The 16,891-nt window shown below is 37.4% G+C and overlaps 1 protein-coding gene across 1 annotated transcript in view; it reads right to left on the bottom strand.

Annotated features, from left to right (window-relative positions):
• The window catches only part of Slc14a2 (solute carrier family 14 member 2), a 411,248-nt gene extending 396,408 nt beyond the window's left edge, over positions 1-14,840 (bottom strand). Inside the window, exons 1-2 of the mRNA XM_042675019.1 lie at positions 14,634-14,840; positions 4,389-4,515 (exon numbers count right to left, since the gene is read on the bottom strand). Coding sequence (XP_042530953.1) covers positions 4,389-4,394 — 6 coding nt within the window. The 5' untranslated portion in view covers positions 4,395-4,515; positions 14,634-14,840. The remainder of the gene's footprint in view (positions 1-4,388; positions 4,516-14,633) is intronic.
• Between the last annotated feature and the right edge of the window lie 2,051 nt (positions 14,841-16,891).

Raw genomic sequence — 16,891 nt, 5'->3', positions numbered from 1 at the left:
AGACATTTTATTTAAACAACATCCTATTCAAACAAAATTATTTAAATAGTATTGTTACGTCTTCCACAAAAATTTAGACAAAATTGTTTACTACATCAATTTGCCACTGTGGTTTTGTTTTTACTTTTTAATTTTTTATGTAGATCCTCCTTCTCTAAATAATAATAATAATAAACCTCTTGAGTTTAGCTAAAGGAGTCTAAAGAGAACCACCAGTGAAATTTGGCTATGAACGTAAGTGGTTTGTCTCAACGATAGGAAAACTAAAGATCACAATCCACTCAGCTCAGTTTCGAGAGAACTCGTCTGTTCACTTTCTCAGCTGTTCTGTTCTTTGTTGTCCCCTTAAAATTTACCTTGTTTTCATACAGGATATTTCAAAGACATGTTTATAACATAGAAATGATTTGGGGTGATGATGTACTTGGAAAATGGTGAAGAAAAAAAAGAAGCTTTTTTTTTTTTTGCTTGTTTTAAAGCAGCAAAAATTCTCAGCGATTTTCAATGCTGTATCCCCTGAGAACCTAGGATGTATATGGTCCCAGAAGCAACACTCACAAATTTCTTTGACCTCTGATGCTCCTTCAGTGGAGAACATCTTTTAGGATTTAACACCCTGGGGAATACTGATTGAATATCTCTAGCTGTTTCAAAGCCTTATAGAAGAATTAAAGTTTAAAGACTTAAAAAAGTTTTGATTTTTAAAAAAATCTAAGCTATTATTTTACTTGACCTTAGAACTAGTAACTGCTTCAGAAGACATACTATTTCTGGTTGAGATCACATGGAATATTCTTTTGAAGAAACATTCTAGACCTTAAGTCAAATGATCAGATAGTTCATAATGTAAGAAAAATTAGACACTCCAAAATACCCAGATATGTATGTTGATGTCCATGGAGTTGGAAAGATCATTTTACAGTTCTCCAAATTCTGATATGATACATAAACATAATGTGGTAGATGCCTGCCCATCAACATTATTTAGGTGTAAAAAGGAAGAAATTCTGACTTGTGCTATAATATAGATGAAACATGAAGCTATTTTGTTAAGTCAAATAAGTAAGAAAAAAAGGAACAGATACAAAAAAAAGTTTTGTGGTTTCACATGTAACAAGTATTCAGAGCTATCAAAGACAGAAAGTGGAATGGTAGTTTCCAGGGTCTGAGGAAAATATCACACACACACACACACACACACACACACACACACACACACACACACACACACACACACAACTAAACAACCAACCAACAAAACAATTAGGTAACATTTGCCAAAATGAGCAAGTCCTGGCAGCACGTGTTCAGGAATCAGACAAGACCAACCACATAGAGGGTAGTGCCTAATTTCTGAAAAACTAGTTCACTTTCCTGCATATCTGAAGCCAGCTTGGGAGGGCACACAGAGAGGCTGCTTGTGACAGAGGAAATATTCCTATAGAACTATTGCACTTCCAACTCACTAAATATTTGCACAAATTAGATCAACTTACATCTAAGCTCGAATTATCTTTAACTGAAAATTCAAACTACCCTACTACTACTTACAGGAAATGAGGTGAACATTGATAAAGTATGTTCTATTGGTATTGGATTCCTTTAACATAGAATATGTGCATGTTGGTCTCTTGTCACATGTCTAATAATTGGCTGGAATCTACTGGAGATTTATGATACACTTCCTGCTGTTTGTAATAGATGTTCCCAAATATAAGCTACAAGAAGAAATGAAAAGAAGAAACTACAGACTTAACTTTTTCCCTGACTCTTATTTCACCAAATCCAAAGTAAATGATAGATTTTTTTTCAAGAAAGAATAACATAGGAGAAATCACAGAAAAACTCATGGAAAAAGAACCAGGAATTGATATTAGACAAGTCTTGGGCTTGGTCTTGAGACCATTGATAATCCTGCCACAGAGACTCTTCCTGAGATAATTCCCATCAATAAGCGGAGGCAAATATCTGTCTGGACCAGTGGGGTCCCATGGAAGTAATAAGTGAAGTTTTCAATCTTCAAAAATGTTTGCACATCTCTTCCTTATAGATGAAAAAGCCTGGAACTTCTCATAAGTGGATATTTCCCTTGGGGTACTAATATACTCTCCCGGGTCAAGCTCAAGTTCTCCTTCTCACTCTGAAGCAGCATGCACAAAGAAGTCATGCTTTTATTCTACTCCAAGTCTTACCTTGAAAATACTGTGGTTTAAGACTATATTGAATGATCATTTTTCTGAGGGGGGGGAGGAAGGGAGGGACTAAGGCAAATTTTAGATAAAGTAAAAGACAATCGTAAATGTTGACAAATAGGCCAGGGGAGTTTCATGATAAAGTTATCGGACTGGTTGGCTTTTCCTTGGTGTGAAAGACGAAATACACAAGAATAATCACCGTAGGACTCTGTAAGAAACACTTCAAAAGCAGGTGAATATTGACTCTTAGTCTTAAGCTTATAAATACTTAATAAGGCAATTGTAGTTTAAAGATATAGGCATTACTTCTTTTTCTGACACAGTGGTATTCAGAAACTCATATTTAGCATCCTATAAAAAGAGCCTTCAGACCTTTAGAAAAATCACTCAAATTTCATCTAATTCTAAAGCCTTTATGACCATCCAGCCCTCATCATTTACTGCCTTCTCTGAACTCCAAGACTATTTATTACCTGTAGTATTCACTCAGCATGAGGTGTTAGGGAGCAAGCATAGCCCAATAGATAATAAAATCCTCTAGGGTAAGGATCACATTAAATTCCTCTTATTATCCTCCGTACCTATCCTGGATCCTGATCCACACACCATAAATGTTCAATAAATGTTTGTTGTTAATGATGATAGGTTGTAGACTGGCCTGAAACATAATCTGGATAAACACAATACAGGAAAAGTGCAAATCATCATGTAACAAACATGCAAGCCAAGAAATCAATGAGAGCTGTCTGAACACCAAGTAAAAGACAAAGTAATACCTGCTCTCTGCCCAATATCCAACATGGTGATGGATTATGCTACATAAAATTATCAATAAGGACCAATGTAGTCACAATGATTTCCAAGTGGTAGCAAGAAATATTAGATACAGAATATAACACTCCAACAAAAGCTACAGACATGAGAGGTCAGACTCAGAGGAGCAGATATATTCTACTGGTGAAGAATCTTATTGCAAATCATTTACTTCCAGAGTAATGGAAGCATGGCACTTTCAAAACCTCTTTCAGTGTCTCCCCTGCCAAGAGTCTCACGTTCTGATTTCCAACAATGAAATGGAATGCCCAATACTTGCCCTTCAAACAAAGGAATAGGAGGGCTTACTTGTTTTGACTCTTGCCAAAACAAACACAATGCTTTTAAGTGAGTAACATTTATAATATGAGTCAGGTTGAGCAAATTCACACACTTCTAATCTATGTGCATCTAAAGAGGGCAGCACACTCTATTTCTGGTCTAAATGCCTATCTTCTTCCACAAGGTTTGGCTTAAATTAGAAATAAAAAAGTTGGTCTCAAATCCAATTTAGTGATCAACCCTGTCTTCTCCTTTTCTCTCATTTATCCTTTCTCTATCTGTATCCTAACCTCTTTCTTAATATGTAGGAGACTCCTAGGTAGAAAGCTCTGATCATTTTTATTAAAGGTACAGATAGCATAATTATCACCAGTATAGGAATGACTCATGTGAAACAATAAAGCAATTGATCAGATCAATGGTAGTGTCCTTGGTGCTGGAGGATGTCTGGAGTAAGGGATGAAAGAGTGGGGGGTGCAGACTGACTTTCCCCCCTTACTTAGCATATGCCCTTTTGTTATGTGAGAAACCTGAACAGGATAAGTAATTTATCTTGTCATTACTTTGGAACAGTGATAATCATGTAACTGTTTTTCAATAACATTTTATTAACTCTTTGGCCTAATTAACCAATAACAAGATATGTATTAGTATATGTATTCTACACCTTATCTATATGACATTTCAATCACTTTCAAAGTTTTAAATGGAATAAGAAATGTGCATAATAAATTATCAATATAGACACAACTCTAAGGACCTGGTTTTCTTCTATTAATCCTTTTGATGCATAAAATCTACTACCCAAAGGAAACAAAGATTGTATTTCACGGGTTAATCAGTTAATACCAATGACAATTTCTACAACTAACCTAGATTCCTTTATAGTTCGAGGAAGACCAATGCTGTATCCTTTCTTTGAAACAATTGGCCTATGGCATCTCTTTGTATGTCAAAATTCTCATGGAAAGAACAAATGTATTTTTACAGAGAAAAAGTATTCTGAAATGTAGAGAATATGAGAAGCTAACTTTACAGGATAAAAAGGTTTCCTTCTAGGCACTGAGAATATGGACTTAGCAATGATACTTTACTTACAGTCATTCAGGTCCTGTTGGCACAGTAGATTGAGGTCCTTCAAGCCTTTTCCTTGTTCTGGAGGTGGGAATATTCCAGTGGGATGTACTCACATCCAGAAACAGTCAGGGAGAAAACTGGAAAGACTCTAAAGAGAGATACAGAGCAATTAATTCAGGGTGGCCATTTTGGATGATGATGGAGGCAGCCTCAAAATGATTAGCAGGGAAGAGGTGACACTGTTCAAAGAGAAATGTACTCATTGCCAGACTTATGTCACTATAACCCTTCTGTCACATTTACAATAAAAATAACTTGAATAAGATGGAAATGATTAGCAGAACAAAGGCTAGAACTGGGATGGGGCTTTGTGTGGGGTGGAAAGTAGGCTTCCCCACTAGATGGCAGTAGGGCACATCTGTGGTATCTATGGGGTTTGTTACCAAGACAGAGCAAAGGGATGCAATGAGTTTCCATAACTCAGCAGGAAAAGATCATTATGGTGTATCACATAGATTAAAATGAATATATGTAAGCATGTCATACCCCTTAGGTTTGATGCTACCTCAAAGGTCAGGCATAAATGGGTGTTCTCATGAGCATGATTATGAGTAGGACATATGTGCGTATGACTACCACAAACACACATACATTTACACATACATTTACACACACATACAATTACACACACATACAATTACATAGATATGGGTCAATATTGGTATAGATATAGACTGGGAGCCATTATTATAATAAGTGGACATCATGATAGAGGAAAGAGATACGTTCTTGCTGGTAACTGTCACTATCCCATGTTTACCAAAGGGGAAATTTGATGGACTTCATAACAGGTGAAAGCCTTTATCTAAGGCCATACAGTGGAAAGTTACAGGTTCTGGATTAACCAGTGGAGTAACTTGTCCTTCTGAGCTTCAAGCCAATAATGTAGTCTTCAAAACCATAATATAGTCATGCTCACCTCACACAGACCTTGCTACAGTTTCTTGCAGTTTGAAAATAAACTCCAGAGAATAAGGTTTTTGGTAAGTTTGCACAAAAAAAAATGCTAACACATGCATTACACAAAGTGAAAATAGCATAGAAGCAAGTTTTATCTATATGGCTGTAATTATACATAATGTATAAATAAGTAAAATATTATACTGTCCTCCCCATTGTAACAAATTCAATGTATAATTCAATAAAAATGTCATTTAAAAGACTATGAAGCTTATTTTCAAGTTAATATATCAAATCCACATGCATACATAATTGAAGCCATTCACTGTATGCCTCAAAATACATTGCATTAAGGTAACACCATAGTGAATTTATGTCGCTTTTTTTTATTATGGTAGAAGAGGCATTTCTAGTGAGATGGATGAGTTCACCCAATGAACCAGACTCTGCAAACTTTGTAAGGAATCCATCTGCCGGCCTTCCCTCCCTCCCTCCCTCCCTCCTTCCCTTCCTCCCTCCCTCCCTTCTTTCCTTCCTTCTTCCTTCCTTCCTTCCTTCTTCCTTCCTTCTTTCTTTCTTTCCTTCCTCCTTTCTTGTCCTACCCTCATCTAGAAAATGTATTGCTCTATAAGTTGGACTTTCATGTGACAATACAAATGTAGCATATATAAAGCATTAGCACAATGTCTGGCCAATAGCAAATGCTAAATAAAAGTCACAAATGTCATTTATGATGACCAACAAAGATGGGTAATCACTTAGGATGACCCACAAAGAAGAAAAGAGAGGATAGAGAGAGAATGCTGAGAGAAGAGGATGAGAAGAGGGAAGATGGGAAGGAAAGATACAGAAGGGCAGGAAGACATCAAGGAGAGCAGGAGGTAGGTGGAATCACGGGAAGAATAAAGGAGCGATGGCATGACTTGCAGTTCTTCGCCTAGTGCCAACATTTCTCCTGGAAGGTCACAAACCCATCTTCAACCATACAGAGTTTTGAATACCTGCCCTGAACTTTGCAAATAACTCTACTCTTCATCTTAGACTTGTGTGTTTTCTCCTGCTTATCTGAAATTAGTTAGCTTTTCTGTAGACTAAACACTGTGGAAAACAGAACCCTTGCCAGAGATTGTGGGATTGAAAAGGAAGCAAAAGACAGGCAGCATACTATGTAGTTGTGCTACGGGCAATAGAAAAGATGCTGGTCATACTGTTTATAGATCTTTTGTTTTGGGTCACAAAACAAACTTAAAACTCCAAAAACAAATGGAAGATGGAAGTCAAAGAAAAAAATTAAAGCATTTTTCTCTAGCATTTCTTATGGGCATTGCCTGACAGCAGAGGTCATGGTCTATGCAGAGCTAGAAAAAAAATATTCTCTGTTCTTTTGAAAGTAACAATTTACTTACAAAATTTCCTAAGTAGATGTGTGTGTGTGTGTGTGTGTGTGTGTGTGTGTGTGTGTGTGTGTTTGCATGTGTCATTTCAGGCTTCAATCTTTTTTTCTTTTGTGTTGGAGAACATGGGAAATTAAAATGATAATAAAATGTGGCAGTAATAATAAAGTCTGTACTTACTGAGCACTTACCATATGCATGAGATGCTTTAAGTCAACACTACTTTATAAAGCGGATGTTAGACAAAAAATTTGGGACTTGGAGAATCTAAATAATTTCATTACTAGTAGATAGTAGAGCTAAAACTCAAACCAAGGGTTGGCTGAAGCCAGAGCTCTTTCTGGGGTCCACCATTCTATGCTCAGATATAACGTTCACAATGCCTATGTTAGGATCTAAACATACTAGGTATGTTATAATCTCACCTTTGCTTTTTTATTGTTATTACAAAAGTGATGTACAGAGGGGTTACAAAAAATTGTATCATTCATTTTCAACATAATGTCTATTGAGTACCACTGCTAAATTTGTTCGCCCTTTGCCCTTCCATTTCTGTGTCTTTCCTTACCATTCCAAAGATAGATAAATGAATAAACAAGACAAAAAGAAAAGGAAACAAAAACAAAAATGAAGGAAAAAAACTTCTTGTTTCCATTTCTTGGAGTTCATTTTGATCATAACCTTTGCTTTTTGCAAAACAGTACAGTACTGCCATTAGATTTTTTTTTTACATCTTTCAGGGAAAGATGTTCTATTTTCATCTGTACAAATTTTGGGAGAATGACATGTTATTGTTTGCCAAACTTTAAAATTCTTCCTCTAGTATCATTACCTGAGTGCACAAAATCCTGGGTAGGGGGTCAATGGGTGAGAGCTGTTTGAATGAATATTTAAGACACACACTGGGCCAGAAGACCTCTTACTCAATTGAGTATTATTTTTCCCATTCCATCCTTACACATTTATAATTATGTAATTAAAGGTCCTATATAAGGTGTAAAAAGTAGAGGAAAATTCTCGTTTGATAATCTCTCCAGCATATAATTTCCTGTTATAAAAGGACAGTAACAAATCGTATCAATACAACAGCATACAATTCAATACATAGTAGCCACTCACTTGCAGTGCCTGAGAGAAGACATGCCCAGAACTCTATAGCAGATGAATGAACAACCCCAAAATTTCCCCACAGTTTCTTTTAATCTTCTAAACCCCAAACTACATAGAAAGGTGAAGAAGAGAGGTCAATATGTCTACTATTTGCCATTACAACTAACTGAACTTGAATCTAGGTTGTTTATGTACTGCTCAGAAATAATCTTTGATTAAAGTCATGACTGTAAATTCTGAAAGGTGCGTGGCTGAGAGAAAAAGGGGTTAAAATACATAGGTAATGCAACATTTATCCTTTCAGAAACTGAAAATGTATAATTTGCACATTAAAATCTCACAGTCTATTATGTACTTTTTCTAAATAATAATTTATTGAAGATTTCATATTAGCTGGAAGAAAGGGGTTTGAATGCTCCCAACACACAAAAAAGAAGATAAATGTTTGTGATAATAGACTTTGTCATTATACATCGTATGCATGTATCAAAATACCACTGTACCCCATGACAATTGCTATATATCAATGAAAATTATTCTTTATTCCTTTCTTCAGCTATTCTTCCTTCCTTCCTTCCTTCCTTCCTTCCTTCCTTCCTTCCTTCCTTCCTTCCTTCCTTCCTTCCTTCCTTCCTTCCTTCCTTCCTTCCTTCCTGTCTTTCTGTCTTTCTTTTATTTTTGAGTTCATATACTTTTTTGTGCCAGTACTAGGGCTTGAACTCAGAGCCTGGGTGCTGTGCCTGGACTTTTTTGCTTGAGGCTAGTGCTCTACCACTTGAGCCATAACTCTACTTCTAGTTTTCTGGTGGTTAAATGGAGGTAAGTGTCTCATGAGCTTTCTTGCTTGGGCTGGCTTTCAGCTGAGATCCTCAGATCACAACCTCCTGAGTAGCTAAGCTTATAGTCATTATCACTGGCACTCAGGCACCATGAAGGATTTTTATTGTGATATTTCCATCTATGCTTATACCTACTTGGAATAAACTCAGGTGTCTGCCACATGCACTTCCCTCCCCATAACTTTTGTGTAGTTTGACTAACTCCTTAATTTTTGTTCTATTACTTTTTTAAACTTTTTCAAAACCTTTTAAAATCTAGAAACACTTATTCAAAATGCATTTGAAATCACACATCTCAAAATCATTTAGAAAAAAATTACAGGTTCTCCTTACTAACAATAATGGTAGAAATCATTATGATAATAATTTTCCTTCATGTGTAAGATTCATGCTATCGCACTTTGGAATACTACCAGATCCTTGTAACGGGTCTTCTCAATCCTCAACTTCCTATGCTGATCAACTTTTCGTATCTCTCCTGAATTTGCCTAACTCCACTCCTAGTTCTCTTCTACCTCTGCCGTTCATCCATCCATGACACTCATTCTTCTTAGCAGAAAATCCAATCTCTCTCCCCCACACTGCTATGTCTCTCTTCTTTATACACTTTATCTACTATTTCCCAAGTAAGTCCTTTGATTGAACTTACTCTCTGATCTCCAAATGGGGGACACGCCCTCCTATTTCCTCTGCCTTTCCAGTCCCCCTTTCCCTCTCCCCATAACACGTGCCAGTGTGTTTCACAACAGATGTGGATCACTCTGACAAGCAAGGTCACTACCCGCTCCTCATGGCTTCCCTCACAGCACCTGGTCCACATCTTGTACCAGGGATGTTACAACAAGCACAGCTGGCCACCTGTTCTGCACGTCTCCCATCTTGTGCCTCTCAAAAAAAACCATCCATAAGGAGGGTCACTTTTGATGATCTGACACTCAGCAATGAATATGAAATTCTGTTTCAGTGACAAGGCTTTCTCTTTATGGAAGTTAGAAACGCTTAAAAGAATTGCATTTGGGGGTGGGAAGGGAAAGAATAGTGCATATTTTATTAGTATATTAAAAATAATTACTGTAAATCTAGATCGTCAAGACTAGGATTTTTGTTGGCTCTGGAGTAATTTAAGGAGGCCAGTCATGACCCAGGACATTTCAAGTGCTTGCTTTGTCCTTCAGGCACTCATGTCTCTCTCTGCTTTATAGAAGTAACTACAGAAGGCTCAGTGGAGATGAAGCTAGATAGAGGAAGATGATCTAGAGTCAAAGGATCTGGCCCTGGGTCCCATTTTTACAGCTGACACATGAACAGTCTTAAGAAAGGCTATTTAACCTGCTTGGAAAGCAGTTCCCTGCTCTGAAAAAATGGAAAGTCTAATATTTAAGATCATACTATTATGGGAATTAACTGTAGTAATTGCTGTGAATGCCCTGTAAATTATGAAAATTTCTGCAAATGTTAGCTACAATGAAGGAAACATAGGTAGCTCCCCACTTTTCCTGTGCACTAGTATAGGTGTTTCTAGTCTAAACAATACATTGTGAAATGAAGGACTCATTAGGTCATATGACTGCCCTATGCCCCAGGGATGTCCTATGTATTGGCAGCCAACAGAAAACAGTCTGTCTCTTCCTTCCTTCCTTCCTTCCTTCCTTCCTTCCTTCCTCCCTCCCTCCCTCCCTCCCTCCCTCCCTCCCTCCCTCTCTCTCTCCTCTCTCTCTCTCTCCTCTCTCTCTCTCTCATCTCTCTCTCTCTCTCTCTCATAGTGCACACTTTGCTTCACTCACTCAGCTTGGACTTTGCTGCCCAGATTGTCTTTGAACTGTGATCCTCCTGGTCTCAGCCTGTGGAGTAGTAGGATTATAGGTGTGAGCCACTAAAGCCTGGCTTAGAAATCATTTCTTAACAAAGAATTCTTCTTTTTAGTGTTTGAAAGCTGATGCTGAAGTTGCTATTAGAAATACAATTAAGTACTATGGCTTAAATGTTCATTTCAGAAGCTAATTCTAGACATGGAAATCCAACCACACACACACACACACACACACACACACACACACACACACACACACACGTGCACACTATTAGGTCTATATTTCCCCTCTCTTCCTTTCTTTTTTTTCTCTTTTTTCTACCCATTCTTCCCTTCCTCCTTCATTTCTTTATTCCTGGTTTCTGTATTCTTTCCAATCATCTTTTCTACCCTCCTCTTTTCTTCTCCATGGTTCCACGGCTTGCTTTTTTCCAACAAGAATTTAGAAATAATCACATCAAAAAATGACACATGAATCTTTGAATAGTGACCTGTTTTACTTCTCTCTCTGCTGCAGCCTAAAATGCTTGTAAAGCCCCTCCATTTGCTGCAGAGATAAACTCTAGTAGGTAAATGTACCTAACTGTATGTTATTTACCAATTAGCTCCCAGAACAGACTGTAAAGTTAAGGCATAATCTACTGTGCCAGCTACTTGATTACTGAAGAATACTCCCTAGGCATTCCATTGCCTATGAGTGATATTTTTTTCTATTATGTGATGGGAATTATTGACTCACTGGGCTAGAATGCTCGTAGAGTCCACATAAAGGCCCTATTTCCATAGTGGATTGAAAGACCACCACACTTTGGTTTCCTGCATATTCACAGTTTGCAGATTATTGATCTGATAATGTATCAACTCAGCATCCTTTGGGTATCTTTAGCTTCTTGTGTGTGCATGCCTCCGTCAAGAGCTCCCCAAACTAGCATCTGCACAGCAGCTGCTATGGTCTCAACTGCTCAAATTATTTTTGTATTTAAAATGTAATATTTCAGCTTTCCTTGAAACATACAAAGTCAGGGAAAGTAATATCCCCTAGGAACTAAGTGAATTACCATAGATGCCCAATTATAAATAAGAAAAAAGCTTATAAAATATAATCACAGAATTTCCAAACCAGAATGGAATACAATAAAATTATTTTGCAGGTTATTGAACATTAAAGATAACCTGGGTGGATTAAAGTCAAGACTCCTTTTAAAATCAAGTACACATGGTGTATGTGTATATGTGTGTATGTGTATGTGTGTGTGTGTGTATTACTGATTTTCCTGAATCAACATTGTTAGCACTTATTTAATCAAATACACTCACATCATAAGAAAATAAGAAAAGAGTCCAGAAATAAAAAGGCACCTTGTTCATCCCCAATGGCTGACACAGAATATATGGTGGATATATTGAAGGTGGATGAGAATTTGCCTCTTATCTACTGGAACAATCATTTCTAGCTGTAAAGAGTGATTCTGTTTTGAACGGCCAGTATCTCACCTATACAGATGCTACAAGCATTTTGCTTCTCTATTTCTATGTCCCCCTCAGCTTCTGCAGATCATCTTGCCAATGCCTGCTCTAATGGTGACCTTTCTCTTTAACACTGCCCTCCAAGTGGGACTAGTGATCTCAACCATTAATCCCTCTTACCTTGCTCATGCTTCAGAATTTCCCCTTCTTAACCTATACTCTGTCCTCTTGCACTGTATGGAGAGACCTGCAGCAGATTCCTTTACAGAAATCACCAGGATCTGTACATATGCAGTGCTCACTCGATACTTACTGAGAAGTGTGAGTATATTTTCCAGGATTGATCCAGCCAAGTGCCTACCCTGTAGGGCCTTGCTCCCTGAAGCACTCCATTTTCCAAAGGATCTTTACATGTTTATATGTGAAAGATTGCAAAGATTTCTAAATCTATCAGATTGGTTCTGTACTGATGAGATGTTAGCCTGGATGCAAGCTGTGAAGTCTTGAGTGGTATATCTTTGAATTGCACCTACTCAATCTATTTTTCCATCAAGAGCTCATAAGCACCACAACAGCAATGACCTTTTCCCTACTTCTGTGTTTAACCCCCAACGGTCCTCATTATATTGCTCTGTTCAACAAATGTGGATGTCCAGCTCTTTCTGCCCCTTCCATCCCCAGATAATTGAGAGTTGACTCTAATAAAATGTTTTGCAACTTACAGCATGAAGTCATTATAGATCCTCTGTCAGGTAATTGATAAAAGAACAGTCTAGCCTGTCCTTTGCATTCACTGGCTCAAAGTTCATGCAACCCATACTTGTACAAATCATACCTAAATCACCTTTGGCCTGCTAATGTGAGGATATCATCCATCAGTGGATGAGTGGTAATGCTGATCTCTGGCTTTCTAGGCTGTCTGGCAGCAGGTCCTGCTTGGGGGAGTTTCATGGCCTCCACTGCTCTTAAGGATGCTGGGATGCAGGTGGAAAACTTTTCAACACAGACTAGCTCCCAGCTCAGCATGAAGTGGAACCTAGTTCTGACCATAGACAGGACTACAAATGTGCCTCAATTCTTACCAGTCTTTTGTACAAAGCTCAGGAACTTGCTACCCAAGGCAGGTAGCTTCTCACTCAGCCCAGTCTTTGCCAACCCAATTCTACTTGGCTTCCTGACCTTATCTCTTTGTGCAAAATTAGTAGTATAAAAGGCAGAGAGTGATTTCTGGTAAGGCCGGGTAAGTACTTTCCCTAGAAAACATTCATTTTTCAACATGAAGTAGGTTTAAAATTTGGACGCTGCTTTATTTATAAAAATGCATAGATTGAATTTGACTCAGTGATATAAAAATCATGGCTTACATGTCCAAATAAAATTTCCCTTGACATCAGCCAGTTAACCTGAATATAAGGCAATGATGTGTTAACAATCCTTTATTGCTGATGCTACTTAGCATTCAACTTTGTAGCTATAATAAATTTATAATATCTGCTTTACTCGTGAGAATGTTGTTCATAGGACAAAATAAAAATACACCTGCTTTTAAGGCCATAGTTGTACCAAATTTAAACACAGCACCATATCATGTTCTCAGTGGTCATCAAGCCTCAACTCTCAATTAAATCAATCAGATGTTTCTACTCTCTGCAGCAAACCATACACAGCCGCTCAAAAATCACACTATGGTGAAAGGGAAGCAAACAATCAGGCAGAATAGAAAATTTCTCTTTAAAAGCCTGAGCAATGGGAATAGTTTTTAAGGAACTTTCTAGTGCACAAAGGTAGCTATAACTATAATCTCTTGTTCTACTGAGAGCAGCCTTGAAAAGTTGATCTTTAAGTATCCCAAATGAACTCATTTTTAACTCTTTGGAGATTTCACTGACACTCTGGAATAATGCACAAATAATTAGGTGATAGCAAGTCCATTGTTGGAGTATTATTGAACATACAAAAATTATCACATATTCTAAGCATGGACAAACTTCAAATGCTAACACATATTCTCAACTTTCACAAGAAGAAATCTGAATTACTGTTGGTCATTTTTGGAGGTTTGAGAAACTAACTTCAGTCATGACAATAAATACTCGATGCTGTGGCACCTCCACTGGTGGGAGTTTTCATACTACATAGTGTTTTACATACTCATTCTCTCAGGTAAAAATACTCTGGACAAAACTATGTAATTTCTCAAGCTGATACAATAAGGTTGAGTAATTAGATAATTTCCTTGTACATGGCTCCTTGTTATGATAAACTTTTAAACATTATAAAATAAATTAATGTAGAAATGAGGGACAGAGGGTATTCGAGAGCAAACAAATTGAAAGATGCTGTATGTGAAGTAACAGCTACAGCATTGCACACCACCAAAAGTAGTATTTCATTTTCAAAAAAAGTGCACATTCTCTATATTGTTACACACCACCAAAAGTAGTATTTCATTTTCAAAAAAAGTGCACATTCTCTATATTGTTAAATAACAAGAACTTGAAACATTTTAATAAAAGTAAAATTATTATATATACACCACACATATAACACAAATGTATTTTTTATTGTAGTGACTGGAGAGAAAAAGAAAAAGACTCGGAAGCCAATCATTTCTCCCATGAGCAAGTAGGAAAAGTTTCCTAACTGTTAGCAAGAAAGGACAGAGTCAGAAAGAGCTGTGTCTTACCTGCCAGCTCTTCCTGAGATTTGGAATAATGACTTTGAGGAGAGTTGCCAATACTACCACGGAGAGCACACTGCATATGAATTTGGAGTTCTTCTCAGGCAGTCAATGCAAAGACCATGGTGAGCTTGGAAGAGGCTTGAATAACCAGAGGTCTGCTATCCTCACTTACTGAGTCTTTCCTGGCTCTTTCTGTTCAGGTTCCTCAGCACTACAGTGCATCTGCCATTCTAGATGACTTGCTTTTGAAGGGTGAATCTCATTAGCATCCTGCTCTCCCTCAATGGTCAAATGATATATGAGGAAGCACCAGGTTGCTTTCTTATTGGAGAATTTGCTTCTTATTAAATAGCCGGACAACCCATCTCAGGGGCCTCAGACAGAACTATTGGAAGATCATTCTTCCTGTGACTATCTCGTTCTGCTTGATCTCCCCTCTGCCACATTGTTTCCTCCTTTTTTCCCCCTCCCTTTCTCTCTTTACACATTACTGAGAGGTTAAATTTTTACAAATCTTATATTCATAAGACATTTTTGTCATCAAGCTGATAGAAGATAAGGAGAGCTCATACACCTGGCCTTCGCAGATGGAAAACTCCATTGGTTGTCTCAAGCGTTCAGTGCATGAGCACAGTTTATCACCAAATTCACGTAGGAAAGACAATGAAAGAAAAGGCCATAATCAATCCTTCCCAGAAGATCTAGTCTATTCTCTTTGAGAGTGGGTTAGACAAGTCAAGTTAGTTATAGATTATAATTATTTCCAAACTGAAGCAACTTAAAATTAGGAAGCTGGAGCCCCAGCCCCTCTACCGCTTTGTTATCATTATCTCTTACACACACACACACACACACACACACACACACACACACACACACACACACACACACACACACACACAGCATCCTTTACTTTCCAGCATTGTGTAGAACGACTTGCACATATTTGCCTTAAGCACAGGGTAGAAACTAAGACTTATTGTATTCACTGTTTCCTTTGAACATCACATAATTGGTCCCTAGATTTCTGTGAAATCTTAGATTGTATTCTAAAAACCTTGCCTTTGCTATGACTTTATCCTAAGGATCAACCCCCTTTAAGCTTCAATATCTATTCCTTGCCTTTGGAAATGGCATAGTTTTTCCAAAGGCTCAGCATGCTGTCCTTTGGGCTTTTGCTATATCTATAGCAACTACTCTGTTGTGGAACCTTACAAATAAAACTAAGCTTTGGAGTCTGGTCACATGTAAGATATATTGCAACAATAAACAGTTTAGATTCTTTGTTTAAACCAGTAGCTGACTTATTAATAGCTACTGAGGTGGTGCCCTTGGTTTTAGTAAAAAGAAGTCTATTTCTTGAAATTTATTATATTCAGAACTTTCCAATTGATGGTTAAAAGCCTACCTTTAGAAGACATGTGTGGTTTCAACTTGCAATGAAAGGTGGCAATCATTGTTACCTTTGTTAAATTTCCTAATTCACCTCCCCCCCAGGAATTACATTTCTTTATTTTAAAAGTCTCTTCTTTCAAAGAAATCAAAATGTCTTTGTCATGCCTCTCATCATTTTTCAACATCCCTGTGAGATTGACAGAGAAAAATATCATATGTTTAATAAGCAAGATAAATAAAAAAAATAATGTCTACTAATGTTGAATTCAATACATTATCTTTTGGTCAATAATCCACTTACTAAAAGGAATCTTGGCTGTTTGGAGAAAGGACACATTTGGAGTCTAGCCAATAGCCAAAGTCAGAATAATTTAAGCAGCCAAATAAATTAAATATTAAAATAAAATGAATATCTATGGGTCCACACTTATATAAGAAAATAATCAAATCAACAAATGGGGAGAATAGACAAATTTCCCATTCAGAAAAAATCTGAATTATGTCTATAGATTCTCTGCCCTTAAGAAGATGAAACACAACTCCCTAGTCTATAAATGGACTGTTTATGATGGCTTTCTTCAAACGGGCGTTGTACAAGGCATAGGCAGGGAAAAGTGAGGGTCTATCCACTGGAGAAACTCAGCAAAGTTTCCTTGATGGTGGACACATCAACAATGGTGTCCTCATTTTGTACCACTGATCTAAAGAATGAAAGTTTGTGCTAAGTGCTGGTGGCTCACGCCTATAATCCTAGCTACTCAGGAGGCTGAGATCTGAGGTTTTCAGTTCAAAATTATCTCCAGCAGGAACATCAGTGATACTCTTATCTCCAATTAACCACCAAAAAAACAGAAGTGGTGCTGTGG

Source organism: Dipodomys spectabilis, unplaced genomic scaffold (genome assembly GCF_019054845.1).
Source record: "Dipodomys spectabilis isolate Male_0828 unplaced genomic scaffold, ASM1905484v1 ptg000024l, whole genome shotgun sequence".
Lineage (NCBI taxonomy): Eukaryota > Metazoa > Chordata > Mammalia > Rodentia > Heteromyidae > Dipodomys > Dipodomys spectabilis.
This window is presented reverse-complemented; position numbering and strand designations above follow the sequence as displayed.